This window comes from Astyanax mexicanus, chromosome 11, assembly GCF_023375975.1.
Source record: "Astyanax mexicanus isolate ESR-SI-001 chromosome 11, AstMex3_surface, whole genome shotgun sequence".
NCBI lineage: Eukaryota > Metazoa > Chordata > Actinopteri > Characiformes > Acestrorhamphidae > Astyanax > Astyanax mexicanus.
In genome coordinates, this window is record NC_064418.1 from 34,532,633 (window position 1) to 34,552,822 (window position 20,190).

At 38.5% G+C, this 20,190-nt stretch overlaps 1 protein-coding gene and 1 long non-coding RNA gene across 3 annotated transcripts in view; one reads left to right on the forward strand and one right to left on the reverse strand.

Moving 5' to 3' along the window:
* The window catches only part of fign (fidgetin), a 65,966-nt gene extending 52,074 nt beyond the window's left edge, over nucleotides 1-13,892 (reverse strand). Inside the window, exon 1 of one of the 2 annotated variants that reach the window (XM_022680030.2) lies at nucleotides 13,808-13,892. Coding sequence is in view for 1 of the 2 variants with exons in the window: in XM_007230414.4 (XP_007230476.3) it covers nucleotides 12,153-12,177 (25 nt within the window). In the remaining variant the exon portion in view is untranslated. Of the gene's footprint in view, nucleotides 1-12,152; nucleotides 12,696-13,807 lie in introns of those variants that run through there. The other variant, XM_007230414.4, reaches the window with a different exon arrangement.
* Nucleotides 13,893-13,932: 40 nt separating this feature from the next.
* LOC125804969 (uncharacterized) lies at nucleotides 13,933-18,733 on the forward strand. Its single transcript, XR_007441185.1, has 2 exons — nucleotides 13,933-14,104; nucleotides 18,144-18,733. It is a non-coding gene; the product is annotated as an uncharacterized LOC125804969 (long non-coding RNA).
* The last annotated feature ends 1,457 nt before the right edge of the window (nucleotides 18,734-20,190 follow it).

Genomic DNA, 20,190 nt, shown 5'->3' on the forward strand with positions numbered 1-20,190 from the left:
AGAAAAGTGTATTAAGTACCGTATATTTTTAAAAAGTAGATAATTTTCATAATTAAAATATGTACTTAGATGCATAATAAATGTACGATTTTGGAACAACTTATGGCAACTTATGTATATTTCAGTTGTAATTGAGCTATATTTTAACACAACATCAAAGCATTAAATTGTGCTTTTGAGTGCTTCTTACGTACAACTTTCATGAACTTAAGCAGATTTAAGTAACCTATGTGTTTTTTTAAACATCATTTTTAATACACTTGAAGTATATTGTAAATGTATTACTTTGATGCACATATTGTGTGCACCTTAATGCTACTGGGAAAAAAATACAATGAAGTGAGCTTTAAGCAGAATTTAATGCCACTATATATATTTTATATAACACAACGTATAACTTAAATCATTGCTTAAAAACACATTTTATGGAAATACATACAGAGAAAATATATTTGAGGTGTATTTTTTTATAAAGTATATTAAATAGAAAATGCAGATTTAGTATTTGTATTCTTTACCTAATTTAAACATACTTTTCCCAAGGGCTGTCTGATTACTTTTTTTTTTATTTTTAGCAATTATATTGATACTTACAATAATACTGACAAGAATATGACATTATTGTGCATCCTAAAGTGAATAACAAGGAACAATCAAGTTTTTTTTTATTTATTCAGGATCTCACACTAAGAGTACAGAAGAATGCTGACGGTGCCTGAGCTCCTGAAATTTCTCTCTCTCTCTTTTTTTTTTTTTACAACAGAAAATATACGAGTGTCACACGAGACATACAAGCACTCCTTACTGCTCCATTAAAGCACCTTCTACAGTGTAATAATCACGAAGCCTCCAAAAAGCCAGGTACAGTATAAAGCGCGTGCAATTTATTACACATCTGATATAACAGTAGCTTTTCCGCACCCTGACACAAACAGGAATATGAGCCACAGGCCCAAATAGCACCACAGAGGCCGCATATTAAGGCGGCTCTGCCGAGGCGGCAGGGTAATGCCGGGGAAAGAGGAGGGGGGGCAGTAAAAAGCAGGGGTGAGCCGGGGTCATCGGTGTGCCGGTGAGCACGACAGCTGAAAAGTGCTGCTCCGCAGACGGCTGAGATGAGATAATTACATTACGGCCCATCATTAGTGCCGGCCGTCTCCCCACCAGCCAACATTAGAAGCCTGCAGTCAGAGCCGCCAGCCAGACGACTAGCCAACAGCCCTGGTGCAGCTACAGCTCCCGAGTAAACCTCTGCAACACTGGCGAGCACAGACCAGCGAGCACAGACCGCCAACTCTGGCCTGTCAGCGTGAGATCGCACCAAAATATTCTCCAGCATCCAGCTCAGCGTGTTTGTTTCAATGAAACAAACAGTATTTGGCGATCAAATGAAAGGTTACACGGCTTCCATAACATCGCCTTTCTACGTTTCAGTCTTCACACAATTCACACACTACAGATATCCCGGGACAGCATCCAGAAACCAGTATACACTGGTCTAAAGGTCCCGCCAGCACCCCCGAGCCCTAGTCGGCTACCGCCAGCTTCAAGTGTTGGAGTAGCAGTGGTGTGCACTAACCGCTAACCTCCCTCTGAGGCTCCAGATGCTTCAGGCAGCCCTCCCTCTACAGACCTGACACCTTAAACCTACATGGCACTTTACCAAGGCGCTCTCTCCTCGCTGCCTCCAACCCTTTACCAATCCTGCGTGCACCCTGCCTTCAGTCCTTCAGACAGGCCTCACACGGAGCCTCTCCACCGCACCCCGGCTTCGCTCCCTCCGTCAATCCCTGGCACCTCGCCAACCTGTCAGCCAGCCGGGACCCGCCGAGGATGAATGGAGCGCTGGGAAGTTAGCGTGCAGCGCCGAGCAGCAGATAGCACACATCTCCCTATGATCATCATCCTAATTAAGATCTGACTGCTTTTATGTGATCTTTAGTAGTACATCAAAATATCAATTTGAGACAATTAGCTGCTGAACGTGAAGACTCAATTCATCATTCCTGAAGGATTTCGCTTTTCCCCTTTCTTTTTTTTTTCGCCAGAGAGGAACAGGGGGGGAAAAAGGCAGCCAAAATATTGGCGCTCACATTCAAGCGCATGAATGTTTTCTGTCGTGCATATCAATGGACAATTTTTCTCAGAGGCTAATTTCAATACATTAATTACAATTTTATGTTCTCATTAGATGATATAATTCGCTCTCTCCAAGCTGAGCTCGGAACGACTGTGATCTTCTAAAGCCATGTTTTTCCCCGGCTTAGTGTAATTTACAAGGCTTCCGATGAATTTAAATGTCAAGAAACATCAAATAAATGAATAGTGGCGAAGGGTTTTTAGCACCCTGTAATAAAAGCAAGTGCAAGTGCTGCTTGTTGGAAGGAGCTGGCTGACGTTTCACACTGCACCCTTTGGGCAATGAGACAAGAACTGTTTTACAATTTAACATTGATTAAAAGAAAAAAAATCTCTCCAAATTTTCTAAAACACTGCAATTCAAATTGAGAAAGAAAATATAACCCTGAAGTAAATGCAGTGGGATGTGATGTATATTATCTGACTAAGGACTAAGCATGAATAGAAATACAGTCTATAGAGAGGAATAAAATGTACATAAAAAAGTATTGAATGTATTGATGCCTATTAAATTACCAGTAAAGGAAAGCACTGTGCAAGTTTGTATCAAGAGTACACCGGACCTGTTGCATGCATAGCCTCTGAGGCCACAGAGTTGCAGAAAATCGTGTTGATCCATCTTTTTTTTGTGTTGATGTTATTTCTTATTTTCTTACATTTCCAGACACTTCAGCAGCCATAGAAATCCTTCTTGGAGTGCACTGCGAAACACCTTGAAGGAGGACTGAAAATGCACGTCTCATTTTTCAAGGTTGTTCAATGATAAAAGCACGTATTCCTGCAGCGGCAGACGGCCACGGACAATCCATCTGCGGCCCTGATATTCTGCACTCTATAGAAAGCGCTGCTCTGCTGTGGGGCAGGTCCTGTGGAGTTGCGATCAAGTCATTCAATTTCACATTTCACAGGAACGCCAAACAAGCAGCAAACACAAGCACAAAATCTCCACAAACTGCTGGGAACAGCTTCAAATGGCAAGGAGCAGGATGAGACAACGGCTGTAAGAAACCCTATCTTAGCGAGAGTGCAGACAGAAATTCAAATTGCCCTCTGATCAGCCCTGAAACAGCTTTGATTTCACTCTCCGGCTATTAGAACATTTTGTGATTAGCTGCCAATGTCATTCCGAAACCTAATTCACAAAACCTTAGCGCACGGGTATTCAGCATTGGCAGAACCCACAGCATTTCTGGCCGGGCATCAAAAGCAAATTCAAAAAACACTAGTCTTGCACTCCAGGTCAATGCAAAAAAATAATTATTTTGATCTCAAAATATTTTTTTAAAAAGGTGTTTTTTTTTCATGGCAAGCAGAGCTGTGTGAAGAACAAAATTAAAGCTACAGTTTTTACTCTTTTTTCCCTCTCTTTCTTTTCCTTCCTTTGAACTAAAGAGGATAAAATCTCCCTTCATAAAGGCCATTAGGAATCAAAAAGTTTATAATGTCTAATTAGAATGTAAACAGAGAAATGAAGACATCAGTGATTTAGGTAGGCATCTCCGCTCCTGTCACTGGGGGTATGCTAATTGCTCACACAAAGCTGGGAATGCAGGAGGATCTCAGTAGAAGGCCAGATTAAAAGTATTACTGCTAAACCTAGTTTTGCCCACCAGGGGATTGGCTATTCTAAACCAATCCCCAACAGACGCCGCACTGTCTCTTTGCTTTATAGGCAGTGAGACAGCTCCGGTGAGGACCAGCTCATTGTTTGAGGCAGCAGGAGAATAGAGAAAACAGCGCTGGGCTCTTTGCTTATGTTCAATTTTAGTGGTCTGCAGCACTTGTGTCAAGAACATGGACTGTGTTAACAACTCCTCCCCGTGTGTAAAACACATGAAAGAACACTAGTTTTTCTCAGACCTTGTCAAGCCCATCACTACGGATGTCTATCTGCCAAACGTATAAGAACATGTCGGTCTGCAGTCCTGGGATACAGACCACCGAGAGAACAGCCACACATCTACGGTTTCACGTTTCCGCGAATACAAGCCCAACTAACGATACATGATCAGCACAACACTGAAGCAACACACCAGCTTTCCTGACATGTCCTTGTCTCTTTCAAATTCCATTGTGGAAAACCCGAACAATCCCAGACAGCAATGTGAGGAGCTCAAATCTTGATGTCAGCTTAACGTGATTGCCGCGGCTATGATGCTGTCAGCTTGTGCTGCCTCCGCCACTCGTTGTAATGAATGGAAGTCTAGCGTGTGCACTGGAACACATTTACAGCACCCTGTCAATCACAGTCACTGCCAAGGATCTCAGCGCCTCTCTCAGCGGTTAGATATGTGAGATATGGATCGAGCTGCTGATCAAAATACAAAGAACATTTTACAAAGAAATCATACAAAATTACTTTTTAATAAACTTACTTTAAATATTACTTTAATACTTTATAAAAAAAATAAAAAATAAGCATGACCTAAGATTATGGCTGCACTATATATTGTTTTAGCTATGTCATCGCAACGTGTGCACACAGCAGTCACATTGCAGCAAAAAAGTTATACAATTTTAATTTGTCTCGATACTTTTTGTGTATTGCTCTCTGCCAGATTGTTCACAGCTGACTGTTTTTTTCTTCTATTGTTGAAGTTGTTTTTTTTGTTTGTTTGTTTTAATAAATGGGGAATATAGAAATATATAGAATATAGAAAAAAATTGGGGTGTTTTTGCACTGTTCTCATTTTCAATGAAACATCAACCATATTATTTAAGGCATATTACATCAGCCCATTTTCATTTAATTCACTTCAAACTAGGATACACATCATGACATCTTGGAACTTTTGACCTCTTGAGAAATCTGGTGAAAATTCCTTTATTTTTTTTTATATGGCAATATATAATAAATAATTATAAAGAATAAAATATCACAATGCCATTTTTGTTAGTATTGTGCATCCCTACTTAAGATTAGCTTGTCTAAAAAAGTCCAGAACTAATAAACACAAATGTCTTTGTGTTTGAATGATCAATTGATTAATTAATTAAGCTACACTAAAATATATGTTCTTTAAAATTATAACTTTTTTAGACTGTGCTAAAGAAATGTTTCTGTGGGGAAGTGAGCTTGTATTTCTGAACATTTCACAACAGGCCATTCTTTTTTGGCTCAAGCCAATCAGACGATGAGTGCAAATTTTAAAATGTTTTTTTTTTTTCTTTTTCAATTTAAGTATTACAACATATTGTGTTCCGCACCACTTAGAGATGCTCTAAAGAGATTCAGAAGCTGATCAAAAGCCTCCAGCCCTTTTTTCAAATTTTTGGTGTAGTATTAAAAAACATGCTTTGTTATAATGTTATAATATTATAACAAATGCTCTGTTGATAATTGATTAAATGTTGTCTTGTTTTTGCATTCTTTTCTCTTTTATATTCTGCATTTAAAAAACACAAAATTCCACGACAGTGATGGTGACAGTGACAATGATCAACTGGTTGTAAGTGAAGCTACTCTGGTGGACCGTGCTTGCTAACAATCATTCAGAGCAGCACCTGTGTAGGTCAGAATGAGCGCTGGGCCTGAAGCAGAGGGGGGAAAATTCCGCTCGGCTCCACAACTCAGGAGATAATCTCTGATCGGACAGCGGAACAGCGTGCAAACAGCAGCCGGAGCACGGCAAAACAGCACAGATAATGGACAATATGCATTTAAAAAACATCCATCCTGTATGCTGTCAGTCACCGAGAGCACGGAGAGGAAAAAAGAAGCACAGAGCCGTCAGACAGTATGTGTCTAAATGAGCTTGTGTGTGTGTGTGTGTGTGTGTGTGTGTGGAGAGAGTGTGTTGGGGGAGGGGGAAGCAGAGGGAGCATGTCAAGGATTCGAGGTCCTTCATCTTTGCAGCAGAGCATACACACATTACACATACACACACACACACACATCTCTCAGTATAGCAACAGACAGCTGCAACCACTTTCTAATGCGCCCCAACTTAGATCAGTGAGAGAACTGACAGCGGACTCAGAAACGCACAAAGATAACACAGCCAGCTGCCACGGCAGAGAGAAAAAGAGAGAGAGACAGGCAGAGAGAGAGGGAAGAAGAGAGAGAGAGAGAAAGGTTAGGGGGGCTCTCTCTCTCTCTCCCTCTCTTCTGTGTGTCTGTAGAAATGGGATTTGTATTTGCATGAGTCTCTCTCCCCTGGGCTTTTCCTCCGTTTTCAGATGAAAAGCACACGAGACAACACTTAACATATTTGCTTAAAGATGACAACCCGGTACTGATTTCATTTGAGCCAGGCTTTGTCTGGAATGAAGACAGGGGGGAAGTGAATGAGATTTGTTACAGAGACTGACAAATGTATCCGTCTGTACGGATGAGTGTTTCATCAATTTGAAACAGCCCCCGAGATCCCCCAAGGTGCTCGTCCGCCAGCGAGCCGACTTAGTCTGAAGCTTCCTTTAATTGTCACCATTAGATTGAGATAAAAACTGTCAGTCTCATTTACACAAACAATCCCGAGAGGACGGTGTGGCGCTCAGACGCAGAGCGCGCGCGCGCACACACACACACACACACAAACATACAGTGTGTGCCTGCTTTTTATAACACTGACGATTCAGTCAAACTACTGACAAATGAGTATAAAGAAAAAAGCTACAGCACTAAAACAGCAGCAATTACATAGGTTTAAATCAGAGTCTGGAGTTAACCTGACACTGTTAGGATGTGCAACGTCACAATGTACTTTTTGCATGCTAAAATGGGATGTCAAAGGGATCAGATACTAACACCCCCCCCCCCACCACATACACATAAAAAAAACAAGCATGCATGCATATACTACCACCTATATTATATATATATATATATATATATATATATATATATATATATATATATATATATTATAATACTATTATAATATATATTATACTCAATCAATCCATGACTTAAAGATGAGTATAATAGACGCTGTTCAGGTGAGCAGAGTCACCTTGTACTTTTGGGTTCTAAAAAAATCACCAGTCACCAGTGATCAGATACACCCCCCCAAAAAAAACACTTATTTTACCTCATTCAAATAACTAATCATGTCAAAAACACAACACACACATACAATACACTTACACTGTATATACACATGACATACACCCCCCCCCCCCCACCACCACTTATACTCAATCAATCAATACATACTTAACTGAAACTGTAATGTGTGTGTGTGTGTGTGTGTGTGGCATGAGATTGTAAATTTGCTTGCTCACACACACACACACACACACACACACACACCAAAAAAAACTCCAGTAATTAATGCCTATAGTTTATGGCTACTACTGTCCTGAGAATACCAAAAATAAATATTCTCAAAAGCAGTTTTAGACAATAAAGAATTTACTGCACAGAAAAGTCTAAGCTTTAGCTAAGACCGTACAGTAGAAGGAACATTATCTTCTATCACTTTCAATGGAATTTAATGTAAAAAGATTTTATTCCACGTTATTTTAATTTTAAAGCATTTCTATGTCCTTGGTTCATTCATCTTGACATTTGGACAAAATATGAAAAATACCTGTCAGATTCATGTTATGCCTAAAAAAATTGCAAAAATGGAGATATGATTTCTGTAGTATATTAAAGATATACTGGTGCAAGTGAGTACAATTGGTAAAAACTGTAAATTAGTTAATAAATGAATTAATTAATTAACTTATGCAGACAAGACTGTATATCACCTAATTAGTCAAAAATAAAAAACACAAACACACCAAAAACACACATATGTAGATTTACACCCTCATACTGGATCAATACGTGACTTAAAGATAACTGAACATAACTGAACATAACTGAACATAACTGGCACTGCCTCCTACGACCCTCACCGTCATCCAAATCCACCTACCATCCACTAACAGGTAAACAAAAATATGCATGAGTGCAAATTCGAGAAGTGAGGTCTGAGACTGTGAATAAGGTATATATAAGGTATTCATATTCCAATCATTACACTGCAGCATTTCCAATAATAATTTCAGAAACATATCTGTTGTTTTAACAGTTTTCCCATGCAAAATAAAGCTGGATACTAAGGCATTCAGGCGTGCGATTATATTGGATTGTATTGCAAAATGCAGAGGATAATATAAAGTGAGCATATAACTGAGAATGGGCCAGTGACTTCTCTCTCTATTGTGAATTTATAGTGCGGTCATTAAAACCTGATGGTGAGTCTTATAGCTGTTAAAATATAAACAGCTGTCAGTCTATGTCAAACTACTTTTTTTTATTCTGAACAAAACTGCTACTACTGAATAAGAAAATCCTTAACTTTTTTCTGTTCAATAAAACTAATCATGAATTTAAATTAATGTATTAAATAATGTACATAATTTACAGAATTTATCTAATTAAATGAAAAATTCTGAGCTAAATCTCGGGATTTAACAGCTGTCTCTTAGCACATGTGCGTGCTCTGTCACACTATCGCGCAACAAAACCATTAACGCGCTAAAGTAGCATCAGCAAGGCTAGCAGTGCCTTCTGCGCGGCCGTGTGTGTTCCTTAGGTGTGTATCCCCAAGGCTGCCTGGCCGCCTGCTCTAGCATGTCAACACGAGACGCATCAAGCAAAGAGGGTGCTGAAAAGGGGAGGGGTCAGCATCTGTCATCAAGCACACCACAAAACTCAACATGAGGTTTCATGTCAACACACACACACACACTCACACACATATGCACTCACACACACATACACAGTCACTCTCACACTCACACATGCGCGCACACACAATCACAAGAATTGAGCGCCGCTGTCATGTTGCTTAACATGCTGATAAAGCCGGGCCTGGGGTTAAATCAGGACTAAGCCCGACCTGAACTAGCACCACAGACAGCTGCTTAAACACACACACACACACACACTTAAACACACACGGCCTCCGCTCTCTGTGTTAAATAAGCACAACCACTGCAGCCTCCAACACACTGCAACCTTCCAGTCTAATATCCCACACAGAAAATGCGATTGACTCCTATTATAATGCAGCTGATCAGAGAACAAGCATTCATGCACTTCCCACGGCCACCTAAATTAGGCCAGCAGGTCCTGCTCACCTGATCATGATCAGGAGGAGATCATGCAGCTGCTTTAATAGCTCAGGGTATCATGCATCTAATGGCTTACTGGAGGAGAAAAAAAAAACACATATGAAAAGGCTGCAGAAAAACACTTCAGCACAACAGTAATGCTTGTGTAAATGTAAAGGTACAGCGCTCTATTGATGGATCCTCGGGGCTGAAGAGGAGTGGAAAACACACTTGAGTCCATGGCTGATGATTTTAATTGTGTGGTTAAATAACAAAATGCAAATGCTACTGATGTGCGTCTTTCCACTTTTTTTTGTGTCCTCGCTTAAGAGTAATATTTTTTTCTGCTTTTTCTTTTTAATATAAAAACCTACGCAGCTGATGTTTGTTTAACTCTCCAGCTCTCCAACTCTGCACAATTATTGCAACAAGTTTTGATTTTAAAACAAATTGAGCATCTGCTTTACCACTCTGAGTTTTTATTTTTTTTATGTACTGCTGAAAAGGATTGTTTTATAACTAGGTTTGGACGATACGAGCAAAATTTATATCACAGTATTTCTCTTCGTATCTTAATTTTGTTCAATACAATATAATTCAGATATAATATATATATAAAAAATATAAAAGTCACAGAAAAACTGCCAAGAATGCATGCATCTATCAATCTATACCTACAAAGTTCTATAAAACAATTAGATTGCAAATTCTTGTATTGCACCTTGTTTTGAACATCAGTTAGTGACAGATGCTGTAAATAATGAATAATTATTTATTTAAATATCAGCAGGGTGTTTACAAAAATGATATCACAATTATATATTTTTTTAAATAATTACTGTAATTATATACATTTGTATATAATAATATATGATATATATATATATAAATATTTATTTAGAATTATAGTTAAGACCTAGTTATGACTGTAGAATAACTGTCAATAGGATCATGTTTGACCTCCTACCATTTCAAACAAATTAAGCCAGATTTTTTTAAATAGATAGATAGATAGATAGATAGATAGATAGATAGATAGATAGATAGATAGATAGATAGATAGATAGATAGATAGATAGATAGATAGATAGATAGATAGATAGATAGCATAAAAAGTCAGACAAAATGTCAACAACAAAAAAAACATTAAACAGCTACATTTAGGCCTCCTAAATACATATTGCTCGCTTTTTGCACAGCTCTGCTATATGCGCTTGATGGATGAAGCAACATGGCCAGACTGAATAATGCATGCGTCCACATCCAGTAAATAGTTCACTTCAGCTAACTTTTCTCCTCTTCCAGCACGAGCACCAGCGCAGAGAGTGCACAGAGAGCGCTTCTAACACTCTAACACTGGATGCGGGTGGGGGGGAGATAATGGATGGTGCACAGACAGCATCTTCATACATGAAATGCATGAAACTCAATCTACAAAAAGTCTACAAAAGTACACCAAGTGAAGAAAACAACGCATTCACACTCAAACATACATTATACACACATACATACATACATTCATACAAGTATACTGAGACCTGTATGCTGACATTTGTTGACTACACAGAAGCATGTAAAAGAGAATGTCCTCGCTCTCTATTTTGGTAACTTTAAGTCTAATAAATCATTTGAACACAGCAAATGTACATTATCTAAAAATTGTGTGATGAATGGACTGATAAAAAATATTCAAAATGATCTGATGAATTATTCAAAACTGGCTTTTAATAAAAGATAATTTATTGGGAAAATTAATTCCCCTGTAAAGTGAGTAATTTAGTATTTTGTTGTTATTTGGACTGTTACGATATTTAAACAGTCGTAGCTAATTTAAACACTCCTTGTACATTAACGGTACATGTTCCCATTACACCCTTAAGGATGCATGAAGTGTAATATGACTACAAGACTGCGTACTTTAAAAGAAGAGCTGTAAACAAACCCATCTGTCAACCAGCTCTTACAGAATTAAAAGAACTGGTTTGGTTTGCCTTGTTGCTTTAAAGGTAAAAGCTTTAATCTGCACTGATGAAGCACTTTATATGGAGATGTGAGTAAATGACAACACTATGTACTATTACGCAAAATAATATTATAAATGATATTTTAAAAAAGATAATAAATAAAAGTAACAAAAGTACATCTCAAAATGTAGCTTAAGGGACGTGTAGCTTAATTTATATATAGGAACAAACAATATATGATACTTAACAAAACACATTCACACACAGTGTACTCTGATTAATGCATTTAATCTAATGTGTTTGCTTAATGCAAGTCTAATTGCTTAATACAGTTCCTGCATATTATCCTGTTCTGTTTTTGTGGGTTTTTTTTCCTCAACATTGTTTAAGAAATGCACAATGTCTATGTAATATGACTACAAGACTACAAGCATGCTTTAAAATTAGAGCTAAAAAAAACAAATCCTCTCTTAACCTCTGTTAAGCTCCTGAATTACCTTTTTTTGTTTTTGTTGATATGATAGCTTTAATTGCACTGCTGGTGTAACTTTATAGAGTTATAAATCATATGTTAAAAGTTAATAACAATACCTCCAAAAAAATGTAATGACATCTCAAAATGTAGCTTAATGAATTTGTAGCACATACATGCATCAAATGTAATTTTAAGGCAAGTCTAACTCTGATAATAATTAATATTATTATCAGAGCTACTGCATTTAGCTGTGGCCAGTGTTTCTCTATGGCTATTCTATTAATTTGCAGAGAAAAGCACAGACCGGATTACTTTGTATAGACATTATGGTACATTATTTCGCTTTCTTTTTCATTAAAGCATTCAAACAGGTAGCTAGCTAGGTTATCTGTGTCACTGACGTTTAAATAAAACACACACTCATACAGTCACACACAGACCTTTTACTTAGGCTACTACTTGCTATATATTAAGCATGCACTTAAGAAGAACACATACAATAAGAATGATAATAGTAGAAGACGTACCATAAACACCGGTGCTACTGATCATCTCTGCCACGCTAAAAAAAATAACAAGAAAGGAGGAAAAGGGGGGGAAACCAGCAGAATGGGAGGAATTCCAAAGCCGGGCTTTCAATACGGCCACTTTTCCTCTCCGCTATCGCATTTCAGCGCCGAGAAACAGGGGGGCCTTTTCGTCAGGTATTCATTTAACCTACATGCATATAATTAAGGAGAAGGTAAAAAAGCAACAAAAGCTCTTGGATAACGTGCAAGAGGAGAAGAAACGCTCGTATACACACACACAGAGAGAGAGGGAGAGAGAGAGTGAGGGAGAGGGAGAGAGAGAGAGAGAGAGAGAGGGAAAGCGAGAGAGCGAGAGAGGGGTGGGGGAAAACACATGACCACGACAGCAAGCTCATGTCAGTTTTTCTCCCAGCGTCTGCTCCTGCTCTAAACTAGCAGAGATACATACAGCAGGCTACATACACAGCTACATATACAGCACGAGCTGCTACAGCTGCGGCTACTGATGATGAGGATGATGATTAACGCCACGCGCTGAACTACCCCTGCTCCTACTCTCTTTCTTTCTCTTAATTTCTCTCTTTTTTTTTTGCTTAAAGCTGAAAAAATAAATGATTGTAGTCTCGCTGTAGCAATAATACACTAATTATTTGTTTAAAAAAAACAAATTGCAACTTTTTTCCCCTCAGAGAGAGAGGTAAAAGTGCACGTGCCATTAACTGCTAGAGCTATAGTCACTTTATTAGAAACAAACAAACAAAATGTGTTTATCAGAAGCCACCAACTTTACAAACACACCCAGCGTCCACTTTATTAGAATAAGCCACTGCCCATTTTAATAGAACCACCCAGTTTGCAGCTAAACTAACTTGACACTTAGTTTACAGCCAAACTCACTTGCCATTTTATTAGAACTACCCAGTCTATTAAAAACACACATTTTGCAGCTAAACTCACTTGTCTCTTTATTTGAAACACACTCTGAGTCTACACTCACTTGCCACATTATTAGAACCACCCTGTTTGCAGCTAAACTCACTTGCCACTTTAATAAAACCACCCAGTTTATTAGAAAGAAACTCTTTGCAACTAAACTCCCTTGCCTCTCTATTAGGGAACACACTCTATTAAGAAATTCACTTGTCACGTTATTACAACCACCCAGTTTATTAGAAACACACACCTTGCAGCTACACTCAAGAAAGTTAAGTTTGGAGCAACCCCACCCCTCTCTCTCACTCCCTCTCTCTCTTACAGCCCCCTGCCCTATAACAGTGAATTGCAACACTGGCAACAGCAGCAGCAGCAGGGTCAAACTTCACCTACCCAGGCGCGCGCTCGCATGTTCGCGCTCCCCGAAAGCCCTCGCTGTGTTTGGGAGCGAGCCGTGCTCGGGGCTCGCGGGGATGTTGCAGCTGCTCGCGCTGCACGGCAGCGGTCCGGAGAGACGCGTGTTTAAGTGTTTAAGCAGGGCGATCAGAGGAAACACGCTCATACACATACACACACGGCAGAGTGCTCTTCCTTCCGTAGTCCAGCAGCTCCCGTGGCTTTTCCTCTCTCTCTCTCTCTCTCTCTCTCTCTCTCTCTCTCTCTCTCTCTCTCTCTCTTTAAACTGTTAATATCGCGGGGAGAGGCGGATTAACTCTTACCTGTGTGTGCGGCAGGGTGAGCTCAGGGCTTTAGGGCGACATCGATCCGCGCAGGCTCGCGGACGGACGGCTGGTTGAGGCTCAGGCGCAGATGCTCGCGATTTGAAACCATTCCAAGTTAGTGAGGGGGAGACTGAGCGCTGCCTCTGCCATGTTGGAATTTCAAACCCCAAACAGCTGCTGCTGCACGGAGAGCCAGCGCGCCGCCGATTGCGCATGCGCCCTGCCGAGGAGCCAAATTCAAAGCAGGGGTTGCGCGGACGACGCTGCTTTAACCACAGGGGTCAGTGCACTGAGGTACACACACACTCACACAAACACACACTCACAGACTAATGCTCTGCCTTCACACATTAAACATTTGTGTTTGAATCAGTGGGTTAAATAATTAGCAATTAGAGTTAAGCAGACTAATTAACTAGCAGGCTGCTGTGAACTGCTGTGTTTTCACTGTGGCACACACGCTGTCTACTTTGTTATAAATAAGCCACTTAATAGCCACTTTATTAGAAACACACTTTACAGCTACATTCACTGGCCACTTTATTGGAAACCCACATTTCACACATACATTCTTTTCCACTTTATTAGAAACACACACTTTACAGGTACACTCTCTGGCCACTTTATTGGAAACCCACATTTCACAGATACACTCTCTGGCCACTTTATTAGAAACACACTTTACAGATACACTCTCTGGCCACTTTATTAGAAACACACTTTACAGATACACTCTCTGGCCACTTTATTGGAAACAAACTTTACAGATACACTCTCTGGCCACTTTATTAGAAACACACTTTACAGATACACTCTCTGGCCACTTTATTGGAAACAAACTTTACAGATACACTCTCTGCCCATTTTATTAGAAACACACACAATTTACAGATACACTCTCTGTCCACTTTATTAGATACACCCTTTGGCCACTTTATTGGAAACACACTTTACAGACAAACTCTCTGGCCACTTTATTAGAAACACCCACTTTACAGCTACATTCACTGCTCACTTTATCAGAAAAGCCCACTTTACAGACGCTTACTGTCCACTTTATTAGAAACACACAGTTTCAGATACACTCACTGGCCACTTTATTAGAAACACACACTTTACAGACACACTCTCTGGCCACTTTATTAGAAACGCCCACTTTACAGCTACACTCACTGGCCACTTTATTAGAAACACACAGTTTACAGATACATTCTCTGGTCACTTTATTAGAAACACATACAGTTTACAGATACACCATCTGGCCACTTTATTGGAAACACACAATTTACAGATACACTTTTTGTCCACTTTTTATTGGAAACACACACTTAACAAAGACACTCTCTGGCCACTTTAATGAAAACACACTCTAAAGATACACTCTCTGGCCACAGATAGTACAGTTGCACATTAAGGCATTTACAAAATTACTTTTAAAGATGAATAAACTTAGCATTAATTATTAATAATATTTAAACTATGAAGTTAGTAAAACAAATAAAATAGACACAATGATTTTAAACCGGCTTTTTTACTGTTTGAAAGCTTTTCCTGCTAAGTAAACAAAATATGGATTATTGAGGTCAGAAAAATAATATTATTATTATTATTCAGAGGTGGCAAATAATAAACTACAAATATTTTATTGCCTAACTTAAGTAGAAACTTATCTATACTTTACAGGAATAATAATTTTTCGGACTAAAAATACAGACTGTGTTTGATTGTTGTTGGATGAGAAGTTTAAACTTACTCCATTCGGACACCCTGTTGGTTTATACATGATCCATCGCACCTGCACACATCACGCCACACTCCAGCAAAAAGATAGTAGACGTATGTAGCCTAGTAAAAAGATTATCTAGAAGAATCTAAGCTTTTTTAAGATATTTGCATTGTGATAAAATGCATTTATTTTCTATTGCCACATATGCCAGTGAAATTGGTAGCCTAGCCTAACATTTTAATTTGACATTATAGTCATTATGGCTTTAAAAATGTGTTTTGGGGAGGTTGGGTATAGGCTATCTGTCTTTATTGGCATTTTTCCCTTACATTACGTTTGCTTTTATATTGTAAGAAGTTTTAAAACCAGTACTTTTACACTTTTACTTGAGTAAAAAGCTTAAGTTCTAACTTCTACTTGAGTAATCAATGTGAAAATATTTGACACCTTTGGTCCACATATTGTGTGATTAGTCAATAATGGGATAATTGTGACAGGATTACTTTATTAGAAACACTCACCTTGCTGCTTTACTCCCTGGCCACTTTAATAGAAACACCCACCTTGCAGCTACACTCACTGGCCACTTTATTAAAAACACCCACTTTACAGCAACATTCCCTGGTCAGTGTATTAGAAACACACAGCTTGCAGCCACATTCTGTTGAATCTTAGTGTGATATGAAATTGGTTGTTTAAAAGTGAGTTGTATTTGATACATAAAGTCATAAAAATATGTAAGTTGATCTCAAAGCAGAAATTGGCCTTTTATCATAGAGGTTTTAAACACACTTTTTTGTGCATAAAGGTTTAAATAAATAAATAAATAAATAAATAGGGCATTGGGTAAGATATATATTAAATTAACTTAAAAATATATTAAAATTAAATATATTAAATATAATATCATATTTGCTAATATTATCATTACCTTTTATGCACAATACTCTGACTCTTACAAGATCTGTTACTGCTTACATAAAATGTTTGCACTTTTTGTAATAAGTAATCTTTTATAAGTTAAATGTTTCTGAAACATTTGAAACTTTAAAAAACAGTGAAGCTTTAACTTTAAAACTATGTTTTTAAAACTGTTTTGAGATTCTATGTAAAACATCCGCTCTAAAAGTCTATCTTAAACAGCTCTCTTAAGTTAAGGGAAGAACATATAAAAAATCTATATGCAACCACTAGTCTAAAGGCATTTAGTCAGTTACATGACACAGGAAATTATGGACTGTTAATCAAATATAAATGGTGCCCTTAAGGTTTGACCCATTCCCTTTTTTAGCTTCAGCATTTTAACAGATTGTTTGCATCCAGGATTTGTGAAATCTGTTTTTTCCTCTGCCTGTACAATACTGCCAATGCCACAGATAGCAACACAACCCCACAGCACGATATCCTTTGTGATTCCATACTTCACAGTTTTCATTAAATGCAGCTTTTATTTATTCATCCAAAGATACATCTGCTGATTGTGGGCAAAGGGTTTCTATTCATCAGTCTTATTTCTACATCTCATCTGGCTTCTCAAGATATTGTGTAGCGTACTTTAGACTTATGACTTATAACACATGCAGTTCTCTCATAATATATCTCTCGTAATCTTTCAAATCTCATCTTGACTTCCACAGTTCCCCTGAACTGACTGTTCTTGATAGCTGTCCACACTGTAGAAATGTCAAGCTGAAAAAAAAAACATTTTCGTAGTTTTCTGTTATGTTTGTTATGGAGCCAAGATTTGATGAGTATTAGTACCAAGTTTGAGTTAGGGATGGATACATTGTTCTAAATATCAATAGTATTGATATAATGACAGTATTGGCATTGGATTGATGAATTCAGTATTCAGTAAAGAGTAGACATACGTATCTGTGCAAACATGACTTCTGTTTTACTGTTATGCTGTCACGTGACCCATTAATGATTAGAGCAGACACTTGTAGGCATGGCAGAGAGCTGTATTCTCCAAAACATTTAGTGTTCTGTGTTTAACATTAAAATGAACAATTACAAAATAATTTAGTTGTCACTGATGAATGATTCACTATAATAAATAATGAGACTGCTCTCCCTGACATAAAAGTACATAATATTTGTAAAAAAAGTTCTAAATGCTTTGCAATTGCAATATATAAGGTACCACAATTGGTGACTGATTTCCTCCAGGGTGGCCAAACATTTTATTTTGACTTCACTTTGAATTCTCATTTTACAGTAGCTGTTTTACACAGTTCGTAAACGCTAGCTGCTTTTTACAGTGTGCAAAAATGTCATGATGAATGAACCAACAGGAATGGACCAAAATCACTGTTCTAAAAATAAGAGTTATTCTGTAATCTGGAGCAATTCACTAGAATGTGCTGATGACTACCACTCTGAGGTGATCTCTAGAGAATACAGCACCTTGTTTCTCCTCTAAAATAATGCGTGAATTAGCCTGTTTATGATATTAATACTATTCTCAGTTGGCATCCAATCACAATGTAAGTTGCTGTTTCCTGCCCAGAATTATGTATTGCTTTGACAGTCATGAATGAAGGATCATACATCATGACAGGTCACACTCCATACATCTCTCTTTTCTATCTGTTTCCCCAGCAGAGGACTCCAGCGATATGTTTTCAGCGCTACACCTCCAACAGAGGAGCAGGGATTGAGGATGTGAGTTCGGACACATGCGACGAGCGTCACCCATATTCCCCTGTGCCTGCGCTGCTCTATATGCTGGAGCCTTGGAGTGATGCATTGATCCGGCCCTGAGCGCTCCCCAGTGAGCTCACTGGCCATTTCCAGCACAGCCTTCAACCCCTTTGAGAATTCCTGCCCACTGGGCACCCACCTCCTCACCACTCAGCCTCTCTAACAAATGACCGACCGCCTCACTCCAAGGTAATAATTACTGTCCCGGTCCTGGCTGTGTCCGGTTGCTGCAGCTGGACCCACAGCTCCTTCGTCTTTCGCTGCTGTAGCTAATCTTGATTTAATTGAGTCCCACCCCACCTTGCTTTTTTGGCAGAGAGGACTGTTCATTACAGTGGAACAATGTGGATGTGAGGAGAAGGTGTAATAGAGGGGATACTTAGAGCAGCCTGTGAAATGTAATCGACTTCAAGCAGTAAACTAGACTGTACAACAGAGAGGAAACAGGAGGAGGAGAAAAGAGAGAGAGTGAGAGAGAGAGAGAGAGAGAGAGGGAAGTAAATAAAGAACTGAGAGAGACTAAATGGGTAGAGAGAAAAGGTACAAGTAGAGGGAGACAGAAAATAGAAGTACTGTCAATAGAATAAGACTCTCCGTAGTAGGGCGGCACAACATTGGAAAAAAAAAAGTACATTGCAAATATGATATATATCGCGATATTAAACAATGCAGGGCCCATGACGTCACCAGCTGTCTCGCGTCTGGGCTGATCAAGAGATAAGTCAGCGCCGAGCACTTAAAAGCTGAGGAAAACAGCAAAACAACAGTAATTTAAAAACGTACATTTTTGTTTACCCAACAGCTTTCGACACATGCGTTTACAAGCACGTGCCCAACTATGTGGATGGAGGCCATGCGGTTCCCTCGTGTTTACTCCTTCTCCCCCCCTCGCGCTTCTCAGGCAGCAGCAACTTTTCACTCACACAGACACAGAGACAGCGCTGTGTATCTGAAAAACATTGCAACATGACGTGTTTGATTTAATTGCCTTAAGTGACATTGCACGTCCTGCCATGTGACTATTGCACATGCGCACATCCCGATGACGATTCTTAAACAATATATCAGGCAGCTCTACTCTGTAACATAAAAATGAACCAATTGGCAATGTGCCAAATTCTAGGTATCCTCACTGCAATGCTCCAACATTTTTTAGAAGCCAGTAGAGAGAGTTACAGTTACTACCAAAAGCGAGATAAACTCTTGTTAAAATGAATATCTTTGATTTCAGCAGAAACAATTAATTAACAGGTGTCCCAATACTTTTGTCAATATATTGTATTAGAGAGATATAAAGAAAGGAATTATAAAATAAGAAAAAAAAGAGACACTCTGTGAAGGAAAAAGGAATCAAGAGCAATAGCTAAAGAGAGATAAGATTAGATCATTTCGATAGAGGCAAAAGAGAAAAAGGCAAAAAGAGAAGAAAAAAGAGAGGCAGAGAGAAATGTAATGTAAAAGAGAAAGGTAATAATGATGAATAAGGAGAAGAATGAAGAAAGAATGAAAGAGGGAGATTCAAATAAAATAAAGAAAGAGAGAGAGAAAGAAACAAAGGGAGAAAAAAATAAATGTACATAAAGAAAGGTAAAGATCGAGTGAAAGGCAAGAAAGAAAAAGAAAGAGGGAGACAGAAGGAGAGAGTGAAAAGGAAACAAAGGATCGGAGAGAATGGAAGAAAGATAGAGAGAGAACAACAGATCAAATAAAATAGACAAAGACACAAGGAAGGAAAAAAAGAAAGGTTTAGAGAGAAAGATAAAGAGAGTAATAGTGGATGAAAGGCAAAACAAAAAAGTGAGGCAGAGAGAATGAAGAGAGAAGAAAAGAACAGAAAAGAAAATGGTCAAATAAAATTCAGAAAGACATTCAAAGAAAAAAAAGGTAAAGAGAAAGAGAGAGAGAAAGAAAGAAAGAGAGGGGGACAGAGGGATATATAGAGAGAGAC